The sequence below is a fragment of the Aythya ferina genome, assembly GCF_964211825.1.
Source record: "Aythya ferina genome assembly, chromosome: 5".
Lineage (NCBI taxonomy): Eukaryota > Metazoa > Chordata > Aves > Anseriformes > Anatidae > Aythya > Aythya ferina.
In genome coordinates this window covers 45994497-46013598 of record NC_140301.1, presented here as the reverse complement: position 1 = coordinate 46013598, position 19102 = coordinate 45994497, and the positions used below count along the sequence as shown (strand labels likewise).

The window sequence follows — 19102 nt, the reverse complement described above, 5'->3', positions numbered from 1 at the left end:
TGTCGCCCCCGGGCCGTCGCTTTCCCGCAGCCCGAGAGGTCGGCACGGCCGCTCGTTAAAACAAGGACACAGAGACGGAGCAGGGTCATGTTTCCGGGTGCCATTATCTTGGGGTGGAATTTCCGCTGCCGAAACAAAGCGGGGACACGGCTCCGGCGGCTGCGTCGGGGAAAGGGTGCTGGGGATCGGCTGGGATCAGCGGGGACGGGCTGGGGCAGTGCGGGTTCTCCTGCAGGAAGCCCCCGGCCCCACGACAGACACTCTCACACGGCCACCTTTTGTCTCTCAGGATGAAATGATTTTTAAAAAAACGGTATAGAAATCACAACTCTCGCATAATTCTTTGCCTCCGGAGCTCGGCCTCAGCTTCGCGATTCCGCTCTCAGCTTCTTCAGCGGAACCTCCTCTCCTCCCACACGTATCGCTTCCCTGCGGGCACCTTGCGGAAAAACAGGCTGTTCCCTCGGCTCATGTTGCCCTGGAAGGGGACAGGGGTTAGTGCGGGGTGAGGCCGGGATGCTCCCAACCCCATCGCAGCCCCAGAGAACCGCAGGGCTCCCCCTGAGCCCGCGGTCGTGGCCAGGGGGTGCGGCGGCCCCAGCCCCTCACCTCCTTGTGCAGCTGGCTCCAGCAGTCCAGCCAGGAGGAGTAGGTGGGCGCGTAGGGAAGCAGGCCCCCGGCCAGCCTGGGGAGGGGAGGAGAGCACCACGGGGTTATTTCCACCCGGGGCTGAGCAGGCGAGGTAAGACACAGCGCCCTGGGGCTGGGCTCAGGCGTGCCCGGCTCCCTCCGAGCCCCCCAAGGCAGCGAGGGATCGAACCCACGGCCACAACGGGTTTGAAACCCTCCTGTACCACTCGGAGCTTTGGAAAGGCAGCTCTGGGGACTGATCCCGCGTGGATGGCTCTCGCTAACCTCTCCGGGCACACACGCGCCCTCGGGGGGAGCGCGGGAGGCGAGGGAGGTGGTGGCAGCACGCTCACCCGCAGTTATTGACGGCCATCAGGTTGGAGACCAGCACGAAGGGGTACGTCAGCATGCTGGCGAAGAACTGCGGGGGGAAAGCAGGGCTGCTCAGCACCTCCAGCCCCTCCAAGGAGCCTCCTGGGTGACAGTGTCACAAATGTGGGTGTGCAAACACCCAGACGGGGGCCGTACTTACTCCGGTGACTGCCTGCGAGTAGCTCTTCATCTCCGCCATGGAGACCTGGGGGAGGAGGGAGGCAGCTTCAGCCCCGATGCAGAGCAGGGACCTGCGTGCCCGCCCTCAGCCCAGCTGCCCCCGCACAGCACCGAGCCCCTACCCCGTTCTCCAGCGCGTACGTGTTGATGAGGTAGGCCAGCATGTTGCAGAGCCAGAGCGACAGGATGTCTCCGAGGAGCCGGGGGATGAGGCCGCTGGAAGAGGAGAGAAGAGGCAGCGGGTTTAGGAACAGGAGGGGGCAGCCCCCTGCCCAACAGCTGGGTGAAACTGGGCAGCCCCGTGCCTTGGGATCACAGAGGCTTGGAAAAAAACAGCCTGTGTTGGCTGGAAGAATGCATGCATGACTGGGAGAAAAGGGCTGTGGTGACTCAGAGTGCCCCAAGCTGCCGGCTGTGGGAGGAGGATGAGAGTTTTAATGTCCCCAGGCACAATGTCCCCAGTGCACAACAGGCACTACGCGCCAGAATTAGGGCCTGGTACAACTGGGTGAGGAGATGGGAGGCTGGACAAAGCAAGAAACAACGAGTGAGGCTTGTCAGTTTTGGGGAGAGATCCTGCTGACCCCACAAATTCAACATCGAGAGCACTCACGCGAAGAATCCCAGGATGCCTTCTTCTCGGTAAATCGTGGCGAAGGCGCTTAGTGTCCCACTGGGCCGGGAGGGAAGAGCAGAGAGGTCACGCCACGCAGGGACACGGCACCCCACGGCTGCCCCCACGCCCCGTACCTGTACTTGGTCTCCCTGCCGATGAACTGCACCATGCATCGCAGGGTGATCACTGCGGGCAGAGCCAGGCGACGCGGGGTCAGCAGGGGACAAAGGGACGCTGCGGGGCGGTGGGGACACCACAGCACCCAGCGCCCGGGCTGTCCATGGGGAGGAGCAGCAGCTAGAGAAGGCCGTGCGGGGGTACCTACCGTGGAATGGGTGGGTGATGAGGGTCGCGGCGGAGCGAGCAACCATCTCTCGGGAGGTCTGGAGAAGAAAGGGGCTGTCAGCGAGGGGAGGAAGGGCAGGAGAGAGCTGCCCAGCCCAGCACCCTCCTCTTCCTGCACTCCTCACCTCCTTGAGGACCTGCTCCAGCGAGGACACATGCTCCTTCTTGCTGGCTCCTGGCTGGAGACGGGCAGAGGCGTCAGGCAGGGTACAGCACCCCAAAACTCACCCCGTTCTCCTCAGGCATGGCTGCGCAGCCCCCCAGCACCAGCCCCTCCAGCTCTGGCAGCACCCTGCTTCTCCTCTCAAGCCTCACTGGGGCGGCACCAAGAGCCAGCTCCGTGCTGGGCTGCTGCTGCTAATCCCCACACCCGCAGGGCACAGCCTTGCCTGGCAGCAGCAGCTGCTGGGGACACAAGGGGAGGAGGAGGGGAGGGGAGGATTCACCACCAGAGCCTCCTCCAACGTACCTCAGCCTGCTCGGCGTCCTGGTACCGCTGCGGAGAGAAGGGCACATGGTCAGCGGGCACCACGGGAAGACACAGCCCCGCGGGGGCCGGCTCACAGGGCACGGTACCTGCAGCACTTTGCTGTGCACCACGGTGCCGATGGCGCTGGAGCAGAGCCGGGGGGTGAGGCCTTTGAAGAGTCCCGCTCTCCCATCGACCTTCACGATGTGCTTGGCTGGGGGAGACGCGGGTCAGGCCGCGTCGGGGCCCCAAACCCGGAGGGCACACCCGCGGCCACCGGGCTCCCGGGGACGCTCACTCACCGTAGGCGAAGAGGCCGGGCAGCTGGTAGACCTGGCGGCCGAAGATGTTGCGGCCCAGCGTGGGGGGCAGCGGCTCGTAGCCAACCTGCGGGGAGAGGCGCGGCCCAGTCCCCGCCATCCCGGGCAGCCCGCGGGGCCCAGACCCGGCCCCAACACCCCCCCCCCCGGTACCGGTACCGATCCCGGCGCCTTGCCCCGGTGCCGGTAACGCCGCCCCTTACCTGCACCAGCACCTTCACGTACATGAGCGGCTGCGACAGCACCGTCAGCCCCGAGCCCAGCAGCACCTGAGAGGCCGAGTCCGCCATCCTGCCGCTGCTCCCGCTGCCCCTCCTGCTGCCGCCCCGGCGCCACGGCCCAGAAGGACACGGCCGCCGCTTCCGCTTCCGCCCCCGGTACTTCCGCCGCGCCCGCCGCCCGCTTCCGGCCCGGGTTGCCATGGCAACGCGGCCTGCGCCACCGCCGCGGCCTTCGAGGCCTGAGGCGCCGCCATGGCGGCGGGGCCCGAGGGGCCACCGGGCGGGGGAGGTGGCGGCCCCCGGGGCCTGCGGGGGAAAGGGGAGCCCGGCAGGCACCGGGGGACGCGGCCCCGTTAGCGCTGGGCGCAGGCGTAGCAGCGGGGGCTGGCGGGGCCCGGCCGCCCCCCACGACCACCAGCGGCAGCTCCCGGTGTGGGCAGTGCCACGGCCGTGCCCCGTGAGGTGGCGGCGGCGGTGGTGGTGGTGTTGGCGGTGTTGGCACGGGCAGGGCCCGTGGCCCTCGTGTCCCCCCGCAGCCGGGCGTCCCCCGCAGCAGCACCACGGCCGCGGGACCCCTTTCCCGCTGCGGCGGGGACGGGCGGACGGGGGACGGCTCCACGCGACTGCTCGGGCTCCTCCGGCACCCCACGGCCTCCCCCGGGGGTGTTGGGGACCCGCGGTTGTCCCCGGGGTCTGAGGGACCACGGTGGCACCTGGGGGAGCGCAAAGGAGGGGCTCGGTGCAGCCCCCACGGTGCCACCCGAGCTGGGAGCAGTGTGGGGACGCAGCCACGGGGCAGGGGAGGGGTGAACCGTGCTCACGGGGGCACCGGCGGGGCTCTGGCGGATGGGGTTTGGCCGGTGCAGGGCATTCCTCGCCCTGCGGCTCCGCAGCCGCTTCCTCCGCCTTGGCTCCAGCCGCCCTGGGTGGCGGACCGGCACCAGCACCTCCTCCCGGGCGCCTCGTCCCTCCCGGTCCCTGGAGCTCCCGGGCTGTGCCGGGGGTCCCTCGGACACGGAGCTGTCAGAGCCGCTGGTGCTGCATGAGGAAGAGGATGGCTGCTGCCTCCGCTGGGCCCGCCGGCCTCAAGGCAGTGTCACCGGGACGTACCTGGACTCGAGGTCTGAGGTGGGGACATCGCTCCAGCTCCCACCGGAGCCCAGCCGCCGCCGCAGCAGCGCGTGCACCTCTGCCAGGCACTGCTGGAACTGCGGGACAGAGCCAGCGTTACTGCCACCGCCACCACGGGGCGCGCCACCAGCCCTGGGCACCCACACACCCACCTTGGCAGAATCGGGGTCGCAGAAGTCCAGCAGGGTGTCGCAGAGGTGGTAGCCCAGCGATTTGAGGTCCTCCACGGTGAAGTGTGAGTTCCTCCCACCTGGAGGGGACACGGGATAAGAAAACGAGCAGCGGCTTCATGAGCCAGGACCCAGAGCCCATCCTCGGGGCTGAAATCCCATTCCCCAGCACGACGCCGTCCCCGGTGCCTCCGCACGGCCCCTCACCCAGCGTGGAGCCACCAAAGGCCGCCTCCATGGTGTAGCTGTTGGTGACGCCCAAACGCCACATGACGACCCTGCCCGTCCCCTCTTTGCTCTTCTGCACCTTGAACTTGCAGCTGGGGAAGGAAAACTGGGGCCGACACCAGGGTCAGCGCGGCGGGGGACATGCTGGATATCACCCCAGGGAGGTGATAAGGCAGAGCCCACCTTGTCGGGCGCGTTCTTGCTCAGCATCAGGGGGAAGACGCGCTCCAGGAACCGCGGCGCCGCCCCGGCCCGGCCCCCGTCGCAGCCGTACATGAAGACGTTGTTCTTGCGGCTGTGCCCGTGGAAGTCGCAGTACAGCACCACCTCCCGCTCCGCCAGCAGCCTGCGGGCTCCCGTCAGGATGCGGCCACCGGCACCAGCCCGCCGGCTCCCCCGTGCGCCACCCTCACCTCTCCACCATGGCCCGCAGGTGCCAGACGGCGGGGAAGGAGCCCCGGCACCCCGTCCCGTAGGCTCTGTTGGGGTCACGGCCGGCCAGGGAGCAGCGCGAGTTGCCCACCACCACCCCGTCGGGGTTGAGCATGGGCACCACCTTGAAGACGAAGAGGCGGCGCAGGAGCCGGGCGTCGGGGGCGGCGCTGAGGACGAAGTCGAGGAAGCCCCGCATGGCCCAGGAGCCGCCGCTCTCGCCGGGGTGCGCGCGGGCGCTCAGCACCACCGCCCGCTTGCCCGCGCCGCCGGCCGGGCCGGTGATGGTCAGCAGGTAGACGGTGTTGCCGGCCAAGCTGCGGCACAGCGCCCGCACCGCGCAGTACCGCGAGCGCACCGGGTCACCCACCACCGCCCGCAGGTAGCGCTGCAGGTCCGAGTAGGTGTAGGGGTAGGAGTGGGCCAAGTAGCAGGTGTCGGCGTCGTGGGGGAAGCGCATGCTCCAGGAGAGGCAGAAGGTGGCCGGCTCCTCCCCGCCGCCCCGCCGGTAGTAGCGGACTTTGTCCCCGACGCGGCGCCAGCCGACGGCACGGCTGCGGGCGTCCCGCTGCGAGTAGAGCAGCGGCCGCATGCCCTCACCGTAGAGGCTCTTGGGCTTCGCCAGGTTGGCGATGGTGAAGCGGTAGACGGCGTCTCGCCGGGTGTTTTGCACGCGGAAATAAAACCACTGCGTGTGCTTGGCGGTGTACAAGTCCGGCCGCAGCGTCAGCACGTACTCGTAGGGACCCCTGCCCAGGGGGAAGGGCCACACTGCGGCACCCGGCCCCGCCGCCACGTCCCTCCAGCTGCCCCCACCCCGGCCCTGCTCTTACACCTTGACGGCTTTCTGGAGGTTGCCGCTCTCAAAGCGTGACTCGAACAGCAGCGTGGTGTCCTGGGGGCCCTCCAGGGCCGCTGCCGGGGAGGAGAGGGGGCCAGGGGCTCCCCCAGCCCGTGCACGGGTGAAGCAGGAGCCTGGGGGCACTGAGGGACAGCGGGGTTCAGCACCTAAGGGGACGGCCTGGGGACGGGGAGGGTGCCAGCAGCACCCACGGGTGCTACCTGGGTTCAGGTGGTAGACAATGGTGCCCTGCTCCTCGCTGCTGCCCGCCGGCGCCTGCTCATGGCTCGAGGGCTGGCAGAAGGGCTCGGGTTCAGGGGGAACCCACTCTGGGGGGACACAGATGCGCCCCGCTGTCACCGCAGGGGTTGAGGACACGGGGATGAGGGCGGGAGAGGCCGGAGGGCTGCCTCACCGATGTGCTCGATGGCCTCCTTGATGACTTCGCACTCGATGGGCCACCGGGGAGCGGGCAGGGGTCCTCGCGCCGAGGGGAGGGCGAAGAGAGCCCGCGGCTCCCCGGGGAACCCCCAGCCCCCCGAGCGGCCCAGCTCCAGCGCCCTGGGGGCTGCAGGAGGGGCTGGGGGGCTCCCGGCCTCACCACACGGCACTGGCGGAGCACGGGCTGCAAATTTTGGGGACGGCACTCCTGGTGTCACCCCCCAAACCACTTGCCACCCCCAGGCAGGGACAAGGACCCCGTGAGGGGTGACGCAGCCCCACAGCCCGGTGCCGGGGGGCTTCACTCACAGCTCGGCTCCTTCCCCACGTGCTGCCGGCAGCCGGGGCCGGCGCTGCCCAGGCCAGGCGCCTCGGCGTGGTGGCACTCGGGGTGTCCTCGTGGGGACACGGGGCTCTGCTTCCCACCCTTCTTCTGGCCTGGGGGAAGAGCCGTGCTGGAGCCCCAGCGGGGGAATCCTGCACCCCAGGGGATAAAGGGGGGGGGACAGCCCCGGGCTCACCTCGGAAGTAGCCGTAGTAGCGCAGGTGGCAGCGCATGAAGCTGTCATAGGGCTCGGGGACCACCTGGGCAGGGCAGCGGGGTCAGGCCCTGCTCAGGGATCCCCCAGGGGCTGCAGCCAGCAGCCCTCCTCCCCCAAACCCCGGCCCTGACCTGCACAGTGGGGTACCCCGAGGGATCCATGGCCGCGAGCCGTGCCCGAGCCTCCTCCCGGCCCTGGCAGTGCAACAGGGCTCACAACGCGGTCGCTGAGCGACCGGTGGCAGCGGGGAGGGACGGGGCGGTCCCAGAGAGGAGCTGGGAAAGGAGCCAGAGGGATTTTGTTATCCCTGGAAGATACGCAGAGGAGCGGGGCCATGGCAAGGTTCCCCCCGTCCCCAAAGCGGGGGTGGTGCTCTGGCCCCAGCCTGCAATCCCACCCCGAACCACCCTCCTGCCGAGGGGCAGGGACAGCCCCCCTTCAAGCAGACAGCACGTCCCAAACTGCTACAATTTATTGGACAACGATTTGAGTCGTAAAGGGCTCTAAACTGTACAACTGTAAAAAAAAACAAAACAAACAAAAAAAAAAACAACAAAAGAGCTCCGCGCGCGCGCGCCTCATGTGCTCGACGCGGTTTTCCTCCGCTTCAGCCGCGCTCGCCAGTCCTCTGGCAGCGCCTCGAAGTTGGCGTTCCTCTCCGCCATGCCACTGCGGGGACAAAGCGGGGTGTCAGCACGCCGGTGGTGCACGGGGATGCTCCCCAGCACCCCATCCCCTCATACTCCCAGCCAGAGACCCCAAATCCCGCTCCCTTTAAGGGGGAGGCAAATAAACGCCTCTCCATGTGAGCACCCAAGCAGCACGGCATGACGAAGTGCTGCCGGCTCTGGCACAGCCTCCCGGGCCCGTACCTGAGCAGCTGCTGCTGCTTCCACTCCTCGATGCGCCTCTGTGCCGTCGTCTCCCGGTCCTCCTCGCTGGAGCTGGAGTTCTCCTCCTCGTCCAGCTCCCGCTGGATGCTCTGCCACTTCTTCACCAGAGACGGCATTTTCGTCTTGCCCTTCTTGCCCTGTGCAGGAAATTCAAGTCCGTGGTGAGGGTGGGGGCAAGGAGCGGGCAAGAGGGCAAGGGAAGGGCGAAGGGACATCCTCCTACCTTGTCCTTCCGCCCCTTCCTCGGCTTCTCGGGCTTCTCAGGCGGCGGTGGCGCCTTGGGGGTGGGAGGCGGGGGCGTTTGGGGCGGCGGGGGGGGCGGCGGCTGCTCGGCAGCGCTGGTGGTGGGCAGGGATCCGCGCGCCGGGGCCAGGGGCACAGCGGGGGCGGCGGCGAGGCTGGCAGGCACGGCACACTCCGAGTAGCTCATGAGGGAAGGCGCCGCGGGCGCTGTCACCCCCAAGTAGCCGGGCTGCATGGCCAGGCCGGCGGGCTGGGGGCCGGCGGCGTGTCCCGGCGCGAGGCGGAGGTTGGCGCGGCCTTGGAGCTCGCCCTGCAGCCGCTGGCGTGGCCGCAGGGAGGCGAGGGGCACGGCCGAAGGCTGGTACTTGCTGGCGGCCATGAGGGGCTGGCTGTAGATGACGGGGCAGCTGCCGATGGTGGCCGTTCGCTGCAGCAGCCCCGGGTTCATCTCGGCGGCTTTCCGCTTCTGAGGCTTGGCGGAGAGCAGCGGGGCAGGGCTGGGTTCAGCGGCTCCCTGCAAAGGACGGCAACGAGGTGAGAGCCCAGACAGGAGGGGCAGAACCCAACAGGGCCGGGACTCGCCCCTCGCTCCCCTTTTACCACCACCCTCGCCCTCAAGTGCTTGGGGATCCTACACCAACACGGCACGCGTGCCTGCGCCGCTGCTCACCTGGCTGCTGCTGACAGCCGGGCGCAGGAGAGGCTTCAGGGGAGCGTCTTCTTCTGTTCCCGGGGCAGGCGGCTCCTCGCCCCCCTCGTCTTCCATCTCCACTTCCTGGATCTCGCCGTCTTCTCCAGGCGGTGGCGGGGGTGGTGGCGGCGGCGGCGGGGGCGAATCTGGTGGAGGCGGAGGCGGCGGAGGCATTTCCAAAGGCAAGGGAGGTTGGAGGACCGGGACAGAGGACTGAAGCAGAGTCCAAAATGGAGTGAGCGGCATGAGAGACGTAGCAGGGACTTGGCCTGAGAAGGATTCTTTACAAAGGGAGCCTGAAGAATACATATTGACACAGGCTTGAAAACCCACGCTACTGACCGCGCTGCCGCTCCTGCTGCCAGCACGGGCGCATGCTGCCTCCTTCCAAGGCCCTGCCGCAGAACGGGGAGGCGGAGGCCAGGCTACGAGCTCGGCCCCGCAGCACCTCGCCTTCCCCGGCTCCGCTGGGACGGCCACAACCGACGGGGACAGCTCAGACACAGGAGCGGTGCCTGCCCCGGCTCAGCTAACGCTACCGTGAGCGAGGCGCCCGGCGGGGGAGGTGGTAGCCTCCCGCCAGCGCGGCAGGACCCACGCCGCGTGTCTGCATGGACGGGAACCTGCTCCTGGGGAGCACAAAACCCAGCACCCCCCCACTTCTCCCGCCCCCGTGCTGTACCTGCGGAGCGCTCGGCGGCATCTCCGGCACGCTCTCCTTTCTCTTTGGGGGGTGGTTTAGGAGGACCGTCGGCTTTTCTGTCGGTGCTCTGCTGTCCTTCGTCTTCGTCCTCCCCGTCGGGGAACTCCCATTGCGACTCTCCTGAGTGCTCGTTAACATAGAAATAGCGTCTATGCTCCCTAAATCACAAGAAAGAAAACGAGTCTTTACTTTCCCTCCCCGTGTAGCGACACTCCCGAGGCGGGCCTGCCCACGACAGCAGTGTGCTCTCGCAGGGAAGACCCTCTGCAGCTGGGCTGCCACTCTCAAACGCAACAAACAACTTTGAGGACAGAGGCAGGAGAGGCCCGAGCCGGCTCGCTCAAAGCGACTCGCACCGCTGGCTGCGTGAACACCGCTGAGCCCCCCGCTCCGGGGAGGGGAGGGCTGAGAAAGCAGGCCAGCGTGCAGCAGAGCGAGGTCGGGCTAGCACCGGGACTTTCAGCCACTGCCTTGGCTCAAAGTCGCCCTCCAAGAAGGGGCACCGGGGAACAGCCCAGTGAGAGAAGCGGCTGCCCCCCTAGCCCACGGTGCGTGGAGGTCGCTTTTATGATACTCTTGGTGTCAAACATACAGTGAATGCTAGAGAGAGGGAGCGGATCTGGGAGCTGAAAAACAAAAGAGCAAAGATTTCAAATAAAGGAAAATTAATCAAGAAAGCCAAATAGAAAAAGAAATGTTTGGGTCTGACCTGCTGGCAGGAGACAGAAATCTTGTTCTTCATTCCGTCGGTGAGTTGAAGTTTGTCCTTTGTCAGAGCTGTTGGTCAGAAGAGGTGATCCAGAGATCCTGCAAAGTTCACAGAGCTCTCGCATGCGCGACCCCCCAGGCCCGCCCTCCGCAGCGCTTTACACTCGCGAGAGTGAACACCAGCTCTGTCCAATCAGTGAATCGGCTCCGTCTCAAAGCACTGAGCTCTCGCTTTGCATTCTCCAATTTGGCGGCTGGCCCCAACTCTGTAAGTGCCGGAAGTTGCTCTGCCTGCCCAGCACCGCTAACGGAGTCTCCGAGAGGGACGGCGCCACGTCGTTTCAGGTGGTGATGGTCACAAATCATGTCTGAGATGTCAGAGATGAAAGGTGAGAAAGGTAGGAGAGCGCGTACCTGTCCCAGTGGCAGGACCAGCCTTTAGGGGTGGCGTTTATTTCGTATTGTTTTAGCTGTTCGGCTGCGTCTTGAAGTTTGCGTTTGAGGTAGTTTCCATTGAGAGCACCTTCTCGCCAGTCTGCAATGCGGGTCTAGAGGGCAAGAACCGGGGGAAGCCGTTGAGGGGGGCTGCAAGCGGCCCTCGGGACAGGACTCGAGGTCCAGGAGGCTCCCTTACGGCACGGGACGCGGGGGGCCAGGAGGAAGAGACCGCCTCCGCGCAAAGCCATGCTCGCCCCCCGCGGAGGAAGGGCCCTGCGGCGCAGGAGGCGGGCGGGCGGGCGCGCGGCACCGCCACGAGCTTCACGCAGCACCGGCCCTCGGCGCTCGAGCGGCGGACAGTATCTGATCCGCTTCGGGACGGAAGGCCGGAGCGAGGGGCGAAGGCTTGGTTACCTCTGTCTGCAACAGCAACATGTGGAAGTTGGAGATAGATTGTCTGTTGATGCCCAGGAACTCCAATTTACTAGTCAGAGTGTTTGCCAGCTCTCCGATCTGAAACTGCCAGGGAGAAAGGGGAAAGAGTCAAGAGCCGCGCTCGGGCGGCGTCACAAGGCTGCTGCGCCCGCTGCAGCCCCGCGGCTCGAGGACGTCCCGGGGGCTCTCCGCGGTCCTTCGGCACGGCTGGGTGAGGAAATCCCCCTGGAACCGGCGTGCGCTGCCCCCTCCTTCGAGCCCGCTCCCTCCCGCACCCCCCGGGATGGGATCTGCGCGGGGTGGCCCCTCTGGGCGAGCCCCTTTCTGCATGGCGGCCCCCAGCTCCAAACCAGCCAACGGCTCGGTGCGCTCCGGCTTTGGAGTCACGGCAGAGCTACTGCCACGGCATAAAACGTGCAATAAAAGTCTTTCAGCTACTTCCCAAAGGAAATGGGCCGGGACGTATCCGCAGCCTTTGTAAATCGCCACTCCCCACAGAACTAGCTGGGAGTGCGGAGAGAGCTGCTGTGCCCGCTCTGCATTTACTCAGGAGCTGGGCCAGGGCTGTGTTAAGATCCAGACCTGCCCGCAGTGACCGGGGGCTCAACCCCAGCACCCCGCAGGAGTGGGAACTCCGCGATGGGCGCAGCACTGGGACATGACCGAAGGGAAGGGGCTGAGAGCAAGTAACGAGCCAGGAAGCGATCAAGGGCAGCACAGATGCCTCCGAGGACATCGTGACTGATTGCTTCAAGGACGGCTCTGAAACAATTTTTGTTTTCCGTCATTCTTCAGCAGAGGCTTTGGAAGGTCCCCAAAGCCAACAATGTGGCGCCTGTCCCCAGGGACAGGGCCGGGCCGGGCTGACGAGCCGTGCTAGAGGAGCCTGAGGCAGGGAAATGAATTCCCACACCGACATCCCTACGAGAAGCCGGGAAGGTCCCACATCTGAGGGCAGCTCCGCAGCGGAGGATCTCCTACGAACCAGAGGCTGGCAGGAGAGAGACGACCCCGAACCGACGAAGCGAGCGGTACAAATTACCCGAGGAGATGGCATTCCTCCAACAGCGCTAGAGGGCTCCTGCACGTGAAACCACCACGCTACGGCAACCAGTCCGTCACACAGAGCACCTCCAGCACCAGAAGAAAAGGCGACAGCAAATGTGACGGTTTGAAAGGCTGTCGTCAGCCGGCTGGGACACAGCAGCCAGCGCGCGTGATCCTCGCTGCAGGCTTTTTTTTTTTTTGCTTTTTTTTAAAATAAATTAAAAAACCACAAAAGCCTCATGGATATGCTACGCTAGAGGAGGCTCGCTGGTTCTGTGCAGGGAACATCACATCTCAAAACTCGTTAAGAGTTGTTTTTTTATGGGACAGAGGCTAAATCTGTCACCAGGATGGTAAAGCTCTTTCTCTCTGTAAAAGTGATTAAATGAGGGGAAGTAAGGACTAAGAAATAAGTGCGAGGTTTCTCTGCGGAAGGTTTCTACTGGGGTTCTACCATGAGCTGGCAATTCCCCATCCATAAAGGACATCCATTAGGAAACCACATCCATAAAGGACACGGCCAACAGAGGCAACAAAGTTTGCAAACGGAATGAAATCACTCAGGAGTCGAATTTAATGCCGCAGATCTCACAGTAGTGAGTGGCTGGGGAGTGAAGGGGACAGGTTGGGACGGACAAAGATCTCCCCTGGCACTCTGCGTAACCATCACCCAGCACCTGCAGCTCTGCGTGCAACTGATGCGGCTCCAGGAGGAGCTCTGGGAGTTGTTCAGCCGCAGTCAGCAAGGCAAACTGAGCCCCTGAAGAGAAAATATCAGAACGATGGTGCAGAAATGCCCGGGGCTTCCCCAGTTTGCACCTAACAGCCAACTGCTGCTCCGTAAAGTAATGCCAGGTACAGGGCAGAACCTGAACACTGGCAGCCTCCGGACACAGAGGTTACGGACGAGGAGTCTTCGGCCTGGAGGCAGGACGGTAACGGCGTTAGTATCAACAAGTCAAGACAAAAGCGTTTGCTCTCTCTTGTGACAAGACCCAGGGGCCGTTCTTTGTGCCCCCACCCCCCTTTTTTTTCTTTTAAGAGGCTCTCTCAAGCCTTTGCTGCTGGCTCCTGCTGGAGACAGGATACGGAGCGACAGAGATGCTGGCCCAATCCTGCACAGCTGCTCTTTCACGAGGCAAGCTGTTCCTGCAGCCTGAGGTGTCAAAACTGCCCCCACCTTCCCCAAAAACAGCCAAAGCCCCAGCACCGACTGCCTGGGGGGGGGCCAAAGCACCCAACAGCCCCGCAGCACTGGGGGGAGCACCCTGCTGCTGTCCCCGCCACGTGCCGAACGCGGTCTCACGCGCGCACACCTGCATTACCTTTAGGTCCTGCTCCTCTTCTTCTATTTTTGGTGCCCCTTGTGCTTTGGCTTTCTCCTGGGGCTCCTCAGACTCTGCCTCTTTGTCTGAATGCACATCGGGTGCTTCCGTGCCCGCGGCTGCAGGAGAAGAAACGAGAGGTGAACCTCGTGTCCTGCCGCCACCGCGGCGCTGCCCGGGCTCCATGCGCCGCTGCCAGAGCCAAAGCCCGCTGCTGGGAAAAAAAAAAAAAGCCTGAAACCAAAAGCAGAGAGGGCTGCAGACCCTCTATGTCGGATGGTCATGGTTCTTCCAGAAGAACAGGAATCGGTGAATTACAGCTGCTAGGATGTGAGGACAGGAAGAGCAACAGAGAGCCTGCAGCGAAGGTTGAAGGAAGTGCAGGGAGAGCCAGCCGCCGGGCGGGCAATCAGGAAACTCCTGCAGCTTAATAATTCGTCAGCAAGACGTGTCACGTGTTAAGCAGGTTGAGGCAATTATCAGAGTGACCAGAGTACTCCCAAAAAGCTGCTTTTTGACCATAACGTCCTGTTTGGGCAACATCACAGGACAGCAGCAACTCAGTAACTGCCCGAGTGCCAGGGACCCCAACCAAAAGCCCTCAGGTTAAAGCAGCGCACTCCTGGCGCTCGGTCCCCTTGCTACCCCCCAGTACAGGGTGCAGACAGACATTACACAGGTTGCAGTAACAGCTTCACGTTCCCTTGGGATGCCAAGGGGGAAAATAGCACTGCTGCATGACAGCCGGTCCCAGGCACGTTCTGTCTGCGAGCCCACGAGGGACAGGGAAAAGCCCCGTGGCAAAACCACCCCCCGGGGGCCACCCGGACACACACAGTCACCGATTTCATGCAAGCTCCACAGCGAGGCTCCTGATCACACCCCTGCACGAGGCACGCACACGTCAGGGTCACAGCAGCCCCTAACCAGGCTCATGCCGCCTCCCGCTGCAGCAGGACGCAGCCTGCTATGGGCACAGGGCACTTCCACACCCGATTTCACTAGAAAAAGCTGATGGCTCTTATTTGGCAAATTTTATGTTCAAGAGGGGCTGCGCTGCTCCGTTACGAGGCAGGCAGGTGCTGGCCTGAAGCTGCGCTCCCAGGAGGGGTCGGCAGCCAGGCACACGCCGTTTGTTCTCCCAAAGTGTTTTGGGGAGAGCCGGGGAGCTTCCAGCCACCGGAACACGCGCTGCAGTGGCCACGACCGTGCCATTTCCCCGAGGCAATAAATCTACGTGGTGCTCTGCAACGCCCACTGGGCAGAGGTCCCTGAAAGGCCTCTTGGCACCGCATGGGAAGCGGAGAGCTCAGGGGCACACGAGCAGCTCCGTGGGCATTCAGTAAGGCGCAGGGTGCGGGGTGGTCGCTGCTCAGGCACCTCTCCTGAAACAGCCTCGTAGGAACGAGGGGCATCTCGCAGCGAGGTCCTGCCTTAGGTTTGTACGCACTGGGTGCAGAGCCGGATGGCTCTCAGGGGACACCTCAGCTGCTAAAACACAGCGACTGCTCCCCCACAACGCACAGACAGAGCTTACAGAGGAGGTAACAGCTCCCGACATAGCCTAGTTAGGGTTCAGAGCATCGGGAGGAAAGCAGAAGGCAGCAGGGCATGAAGCCACCGCTCCCCACACTTTTGCTTTCTCTTTTCCAATAACACGCCCAGTATCGGCGTTCTGCTTAATATTTTAGCTAGAGAAGAAAGCAGAGGATTTGGCAGAGCACCTCGTTGTCCCTGTGCCCGTGGGACTCTCACCCCGCGGCCGGGCCCTCCTGCCCCGCGCACGTACCTCGCCTCCCGGCACCGCTACGCGCCGCGCGGGGCTGCGGGCCAGCCGCATCTTCGGGGGGAAGAGGCCCCGGCAGGAGAGGGCTGCGGCCTTTCCAAGCACCCGCGCCTCCCTCCGAAGGGAGCCTTTCGAATTACCTGCTTCTCCCGCCTCCGGGCTCTCCCGGCCCGTTTTGCTGGAGCCTCGACTAGTGGATTCGGGGCTGGCAGCTCCCACAAACAGTTTCCATTTCCCTCGCTTGGAGGCCAGCCTGCGGGTCGCATCCTGCGAGGCCGACTGGCTCCCGTCAGAGAGCGGGCTGGAGCCTGAAACGCTGCCGTCTCCTTCCTCCAAGGCACGCAGCTCTGCCTGCGGAGACACGAGCCGGTGAGCTGCGCTGTAGGGTCCCAAACCGCCCCAGGAAGACAACCATGGGTGTGAGTTGTGCGTGAAAGGGAAACGGCTGCTCTAATCAGGATGTGGCGTTAACGGCAGCGAACATGGAGCAACAGCTCCAGGACTGCCAGGGGAGCAGCTGAACACAGCCACAGCTGATCGAGCTTCCAGCTCTGCAAGGAGCCCGACCGGGAGCAGCGGGGGATGAGCTGGGTCCTCTCCCAAAGGGCTCGGGGAGGGACGCGAGCGTCTGCTGCTCCTGGGTCTTTCCTAGCTGCTATTTGGCTGCACCCGCAGCCTTATTCGCAGCCTTATTCACGTGACAAAGAACTTCCTGTACCTTCTTTCTCTCCAGCACCATCTCCAGTTCGAGCGTGTCTTGCTCCTCCTCTTCCTCCCCGCTCTCCCCCGATTGCACCACGCTGCACAGCTCCTCCTGCAGCGTGTCCTCCAGGGGGTCCCTGCCAGCTTCAGGCTCTTCAGGAGCAGCAGCAGCAGCAGCAGCCACCGCCGCCGCCTCCTCCGCTTTCACCTCCTCTTCCGGGGGCGGCTCGACTTCCTCTTTGCAGATCACCTTTCTCCGCCAGCGCTCCTCTTCCTCCTTCACCACATCTGGCAGGAGCGGCGCCAGGAGGGCCGCAGCCACCCCTTTCTTCTCCTCCTCGCTGTTGGAGAGCGCCTGCACGCCTTCGTTCACCTCCTGTGGGGTCCGAGAGCCACGTCAGCCTGCGGGCAGCAGCTCTGCACACCCCTGGCCTGAGCCCCGCTCGCCCCACTCACCTTCTTCACCGGCTTGGCCAGGCCGGCCCCGCGGCCGCCCGCTGCGGCCCCTTTCTCCTGTGGGTACAGCTCCGCAGACGCCGCGAAGCTCCCGTTGGCACCCGCTGCTGCAGCACTGAGGAGGAAGAGGAGCAGTGAGGGGCCGCTGTGGGGACGCAGCCCCACTGTTTCCGCGCAGCCGAGCTCGCCCTCACCTGTGCTGGTAGTGCTGCAGGCCCTGAACCTGCGCCGCCAGGTACTGCGGCAGCTCCCAGGTCACCTCGTTGCTCTGCGTGTTCCAGTAGTAGTAGCAGCCCGTGTTCTCGTCCCACACCTCCTGCCAGTCGCCCATCTCCAGTTCTCCCACTGTTGGGGGGGGTGAGGACGAGTCGATCACTCGCAGGACACCCCCATCGCATCCCCAAGGCTCTCGTCACCCCCCCTTTAATTCCGCCACCTCCCCAGGTTCCCCGTGTAGTCACGGCCCCGGCGGCGAGCGCTCACCTCCCGCCAGCGAGCACTGGGTGTCGTACTGCCACTCGGGGGCCGGCGCCGCGTCCGTGCCGTTGGCGCTGGTGGTGCCGGTGCCGGCGGGCTGCCCAGCACTCGGCTCCTTGGGCTCGGGGCGGGGAGGCGTGGGGGGAGGCACAGCAGCAGGCTCAGCGGGCTGCGGGGGGGCCGTGATGGCGTCGATCTCCTTTAAAAACAAGGCAGCGAGGCGAGTCAAAGCCGCGGGCGAGGGAGAGCGGAGTGGGAGGGTGGCATCCCGGAGCCGCCCGCTCCCCGCCGCGGCTCCCTCTGGCAGGGGGAAGCCCCCGGAGCCCCCCGCTCACCGCCAGGAAGTTTGCCAGCGTGCTGTCGATGTCGGCCGAGTTGTTTCCGTTCGCGTCCCCGGAGCGCGCCGACTTCTCGGCGGCTTCGCCCTCCTCATCGTCGCTGTCTGCGTAGGCGCCGAGCAGGCACAGGCCGCCTGGCCGGGGAGAGGGGACCCTCAGCGGGGAGGGGATGGGGACCCCGCAAAAGGAGCGCCCCCCCAGATGGGTTTTTTCCTGGACTGGGGGGGCGCAGGCAGGAGAAACGAGGAGCAGAGAGTGCCCCTCGACGTGGCGGGCATTGTATCCCACCTGCAAACCGAGGGGGCATCGACCCACCCCCAAAAAATTGAAGGAAGAGGGAAAAAATCTCTTGAAGAAAAAAAAAGGAAACAAAAACCATGTACATACATACAAAAAAAAAAACCAACAACAAAAAAACAAACAAACAAACAAAAAACAACAAATACACACCAAAATAATAGGTGGAAAAACAGCATCTGCCACCCCAAACTGCTGAGGGGGATCAGCCATAGAGCACTTGGGGGGGCACCCCAAAAATCGGTGAAGGGGGGCGGGGGGCAAAAACCCTGCTCCCCCCCCACCCCCCCCCAAAAAAAAAGGCATCTGGGGGGTAAGAGAAATGTTGCACTGCGCCAAATAAAAGGGGCTTTAAGGGTGAGATTACACTACTTATTTAAAAAAACAACATGTAAATAATGAAAAAATAATTATTTAAAAATTAATTTATGCAAAAATAATTCATGCAAAAAATAATTTATGGAATATATAAAGAAAAAGAGGGAGTTCACAAATACAGTCGATGAAAAAATAATCAGTAAAAAAGTCAATTAATACAACCACCCGGTTCTATAAAGAAAAAAAGGGGGGTTAAAAATATATATTTAACACAAAAATAACGAGTTTAAAAAGTTATTGTATACAACCACCCCGTTATATAAAGAAAAAGAGCGGGCGAGGAATATATAAACAATAGAAAAACGGTTATTAGATAAAGTTAATTTATACAACCGCCCTGTTGTATAAGGAAAACGGGGCGGGGGGGGATAACATTAAAACCACAGAAGGTCGCGGTGTGTCTCCGGGGGGTCAGCAGGGTGGGTTTTTGGGGTCCCCCCCCCCTTACCTGTGGGCTTGACGGCGGCGGGCGCGGGGGGCGGCGGGTGGGGGGCGCTGCGGGGCGGCTCCGGCCCCGCCTCGGGCTCGTCTGCGGGGGGAAGGGGCACAAAGGGGGGGTCACGGCCAAAGCCCGGGGCACCCCGAGGGGGGACACGGGGCCGAAGCGGCCTCCGAGACACAAAGGCGTCGCCCTTCTGCCCGGAGGGGAGAGGAAATGGGGGAGAGGGGGGGGTTTACCCGGCTCCGAGCCCGACTCCGCGCCCTCGGGGGGCTGCGGCGCCGGCCCCGCGTCCTCCCGGCGGGGGGCGGGCGGGGAGAGCTGCAGGATGGGGCGGCGGCACGGAGCGCTGCGGGACTTCTTGCCCATGGCGGCGAGAGAGAGGCAGGGAGGGAGGGGAAGGAGGAGGAGGAGGAGGAGGAGGAGGAAGAGGCGTGCTGCGTCACCGCGCCCGGGGGGGCGGGGGGACACGCCCGGAGGGGGCGGTCCTCCAACGGGTACGGCCCTATAGCGGGTAGGGCCCTATAGGGAGCATGGCCCTATAGCTGGTACGGTGCTATGGTGAGTAGGGCTCCCTATGGCAAATGTGGTCCCCTATAGGGAGCATGGCCCCATAGCAGGTATAGTACTATAGCGGGTATGGCCCCATAGCGAGTATGGCTCCCTATGGGAAGTATAGTCCCCTATGGTAAGTATGACCCAATAGCAGGCATGGCTCCAGCCCCCCTATAGCAAGTATGGTCCCAGAGGGAGTCCAGCTCCCTATAGTGAGGCCAACCCTATAGCTAGTCCAGCCCCATAGTGGGGG

At 64.0% G+C, this 19102-nt stretch overlaps 3 protein-coding genes across 6 annotated transcripts; all 3 read right to left on the bottom strand.

Annotated features, from left to right (window-relative positions):
• Positions 1–85: 85 nt before the first annotated feature.
• On the bottom strand, positions 86–3312 carry MTCH2 (mitochondrial carrier 2). Of its 3 annotated transcripts, XM_084522668.1 has the most exons (13): positions 3136–3311; positions 2915–2999; positions 2720–2826; positions 2613–2639; positions 2269–2322; positions 2124–2181; positions 1933–1984; positions 1796–1855; positions 1305–1398; positions 1163–1207; positions 984–1051; positions 610–685; positions 86–478 (listed from the first exon to the last, which is right to left on the bottom strand). In XM_084522668.1, exons 1-13 carry the CDS (start codon positions 3220–3222, stop codon positions 392–394), a joined length of 900 nt encoding a protein of 299 aa, XP_084378794.1. In that variant the 5' UTR covers positions 3223–3311; the 3' UTR covers positions 86–391. The 3 variants fall into 3 exon arrangements, with proteins under 3 accessions (XP_084378794.1, XP_084378795.1, XP_084378796.1); XM_084522669.1 differs by lacking the exon at positions 2613–2639 and having other exon boundaries at positions 2708–2826; positions 3136–3312; XM_084522670.1 differs by lacking the exons at positions 2269–2322; positions 2613–2639 and having other exon boundaries at positions 2124–2197; positions 2673–2826; positions 3136–3312.
• A 194-nt stretch (positions 3313–3506) lies between these two features.
• On the bottom strand, positions 3507–7252 carry AGBL2 (AGBL carboxypeptidase 2; the record flags this gene model as incomplete). The annotated part of the gene is made up of 12 exons (XM_084520322.1): positions 7070–7252; positions 6918–6981; positions 6706–6834; positions 6371–6580; positions 6177–6284; positions 5948–6098; positions 5096–5863; positions 4866–5028; positions 4662–4788; positions 4437–4534; positions 4264–4361; positions 3507–4191 (listed from the first exon to the last, which is right to left on the bottom strand). The coding sequence occupies exons 1-12, from the start codon at positions 7097–7099 to the stop codon at positions 3507–3509; spliced, it is 2631 nt and encodes an 876-aa protein (XP_084376448.1). The 5' UTR covers positions 7100–7252.
• Positions 7253–7392: 140 nt separating this feature from the next.
• On the bottom strand, positions 7393–18714 carry FNBP4 (formin binding protein 4). 2 transcript variants are annotated; one of them, XM_084522666.1, is made up of 17 exons: positions 18534–18714; positions 18304–18384; positions 17178–17314; positions 16849–17041; positions 16560–16710; positions 16366–16480; positions 15926–16285; positions 15348–15558; positions 13422–13540; positions 11029–11133; positions 10591–10724; positions 10178–10275; positions 9448–9626; positions 8745–8978; positions 8055–8588; positions 7811–7968; positions 7393–7607 (listed from the first exon to the last, which is right to left on the bottom strand). In XM_084522666.1, the coding sequence occupies exons 1-17, from the start codon at positions 18661–18663 to the stop codon at positions 7517–7519; spliced, it is 3030 nt and encodes a 1009-aa protein (XP_084378792.1). In that variant the 5' UTR covers positions 18664–18714; the 3' UTR covers positions 7393–7516. The 2 variants fall into 2 exon arrangements, with proteins under 2 accessions (XP_084378792.1, XP_084378793.1); XM_084522667.1 differs by lacking the exon at positions 10178–10275 and having other exon boundaries at positions 8745–9061; positions 18534–18712.
• Positions 18715–19102: the final 388 nt, after the last annotated feature.

Coding starts and splice junctions, on each gene's coding strand:
- MTCH2 (XM_084522668.1), bottom strand. CDS start 3,222: ATGGCGGACTCGGCCTCTCAGGTGCTGCTGGGCTCGGGGCTGACGGTG. Junction 2,323..2,612: donor AGGACGCCGAGCAGGCTGAG/GTACGTTGGAGG, acceptor GCCCGTCTCCAG/CCAGGAGCCAGCAAGAAGGA. Junction 1,208..1,304: donor CGTACGCGCTGGAGAACGGG/GTAGGGGCTCGG, acceptor CTCCTCCCCCAG/GTCTCCATGGCGGAGATGAA.
- FNBP4 (XM_084522666.1), bottom strand. CDS start 18,663: ATGGGCAAGAAGTCCCGCAGCGCTCCGTGCCGCCGCCCCATCCTGCAG. Junction 17,042..17,177: donor CGCTGGCAAACTTCCTGGCG/GTGAGCGGGGGG, acceptor TTGTTTTTAAAG/GAGATCGACGCCATCACGGC. Junction 16,286..16,365: donor TGGCCAAGCCGGTGAAGAAG/GTGAGTGGGGCG, acceptor CGGACCCCACAG/GAGGTGAACGAAGGCGTGCA.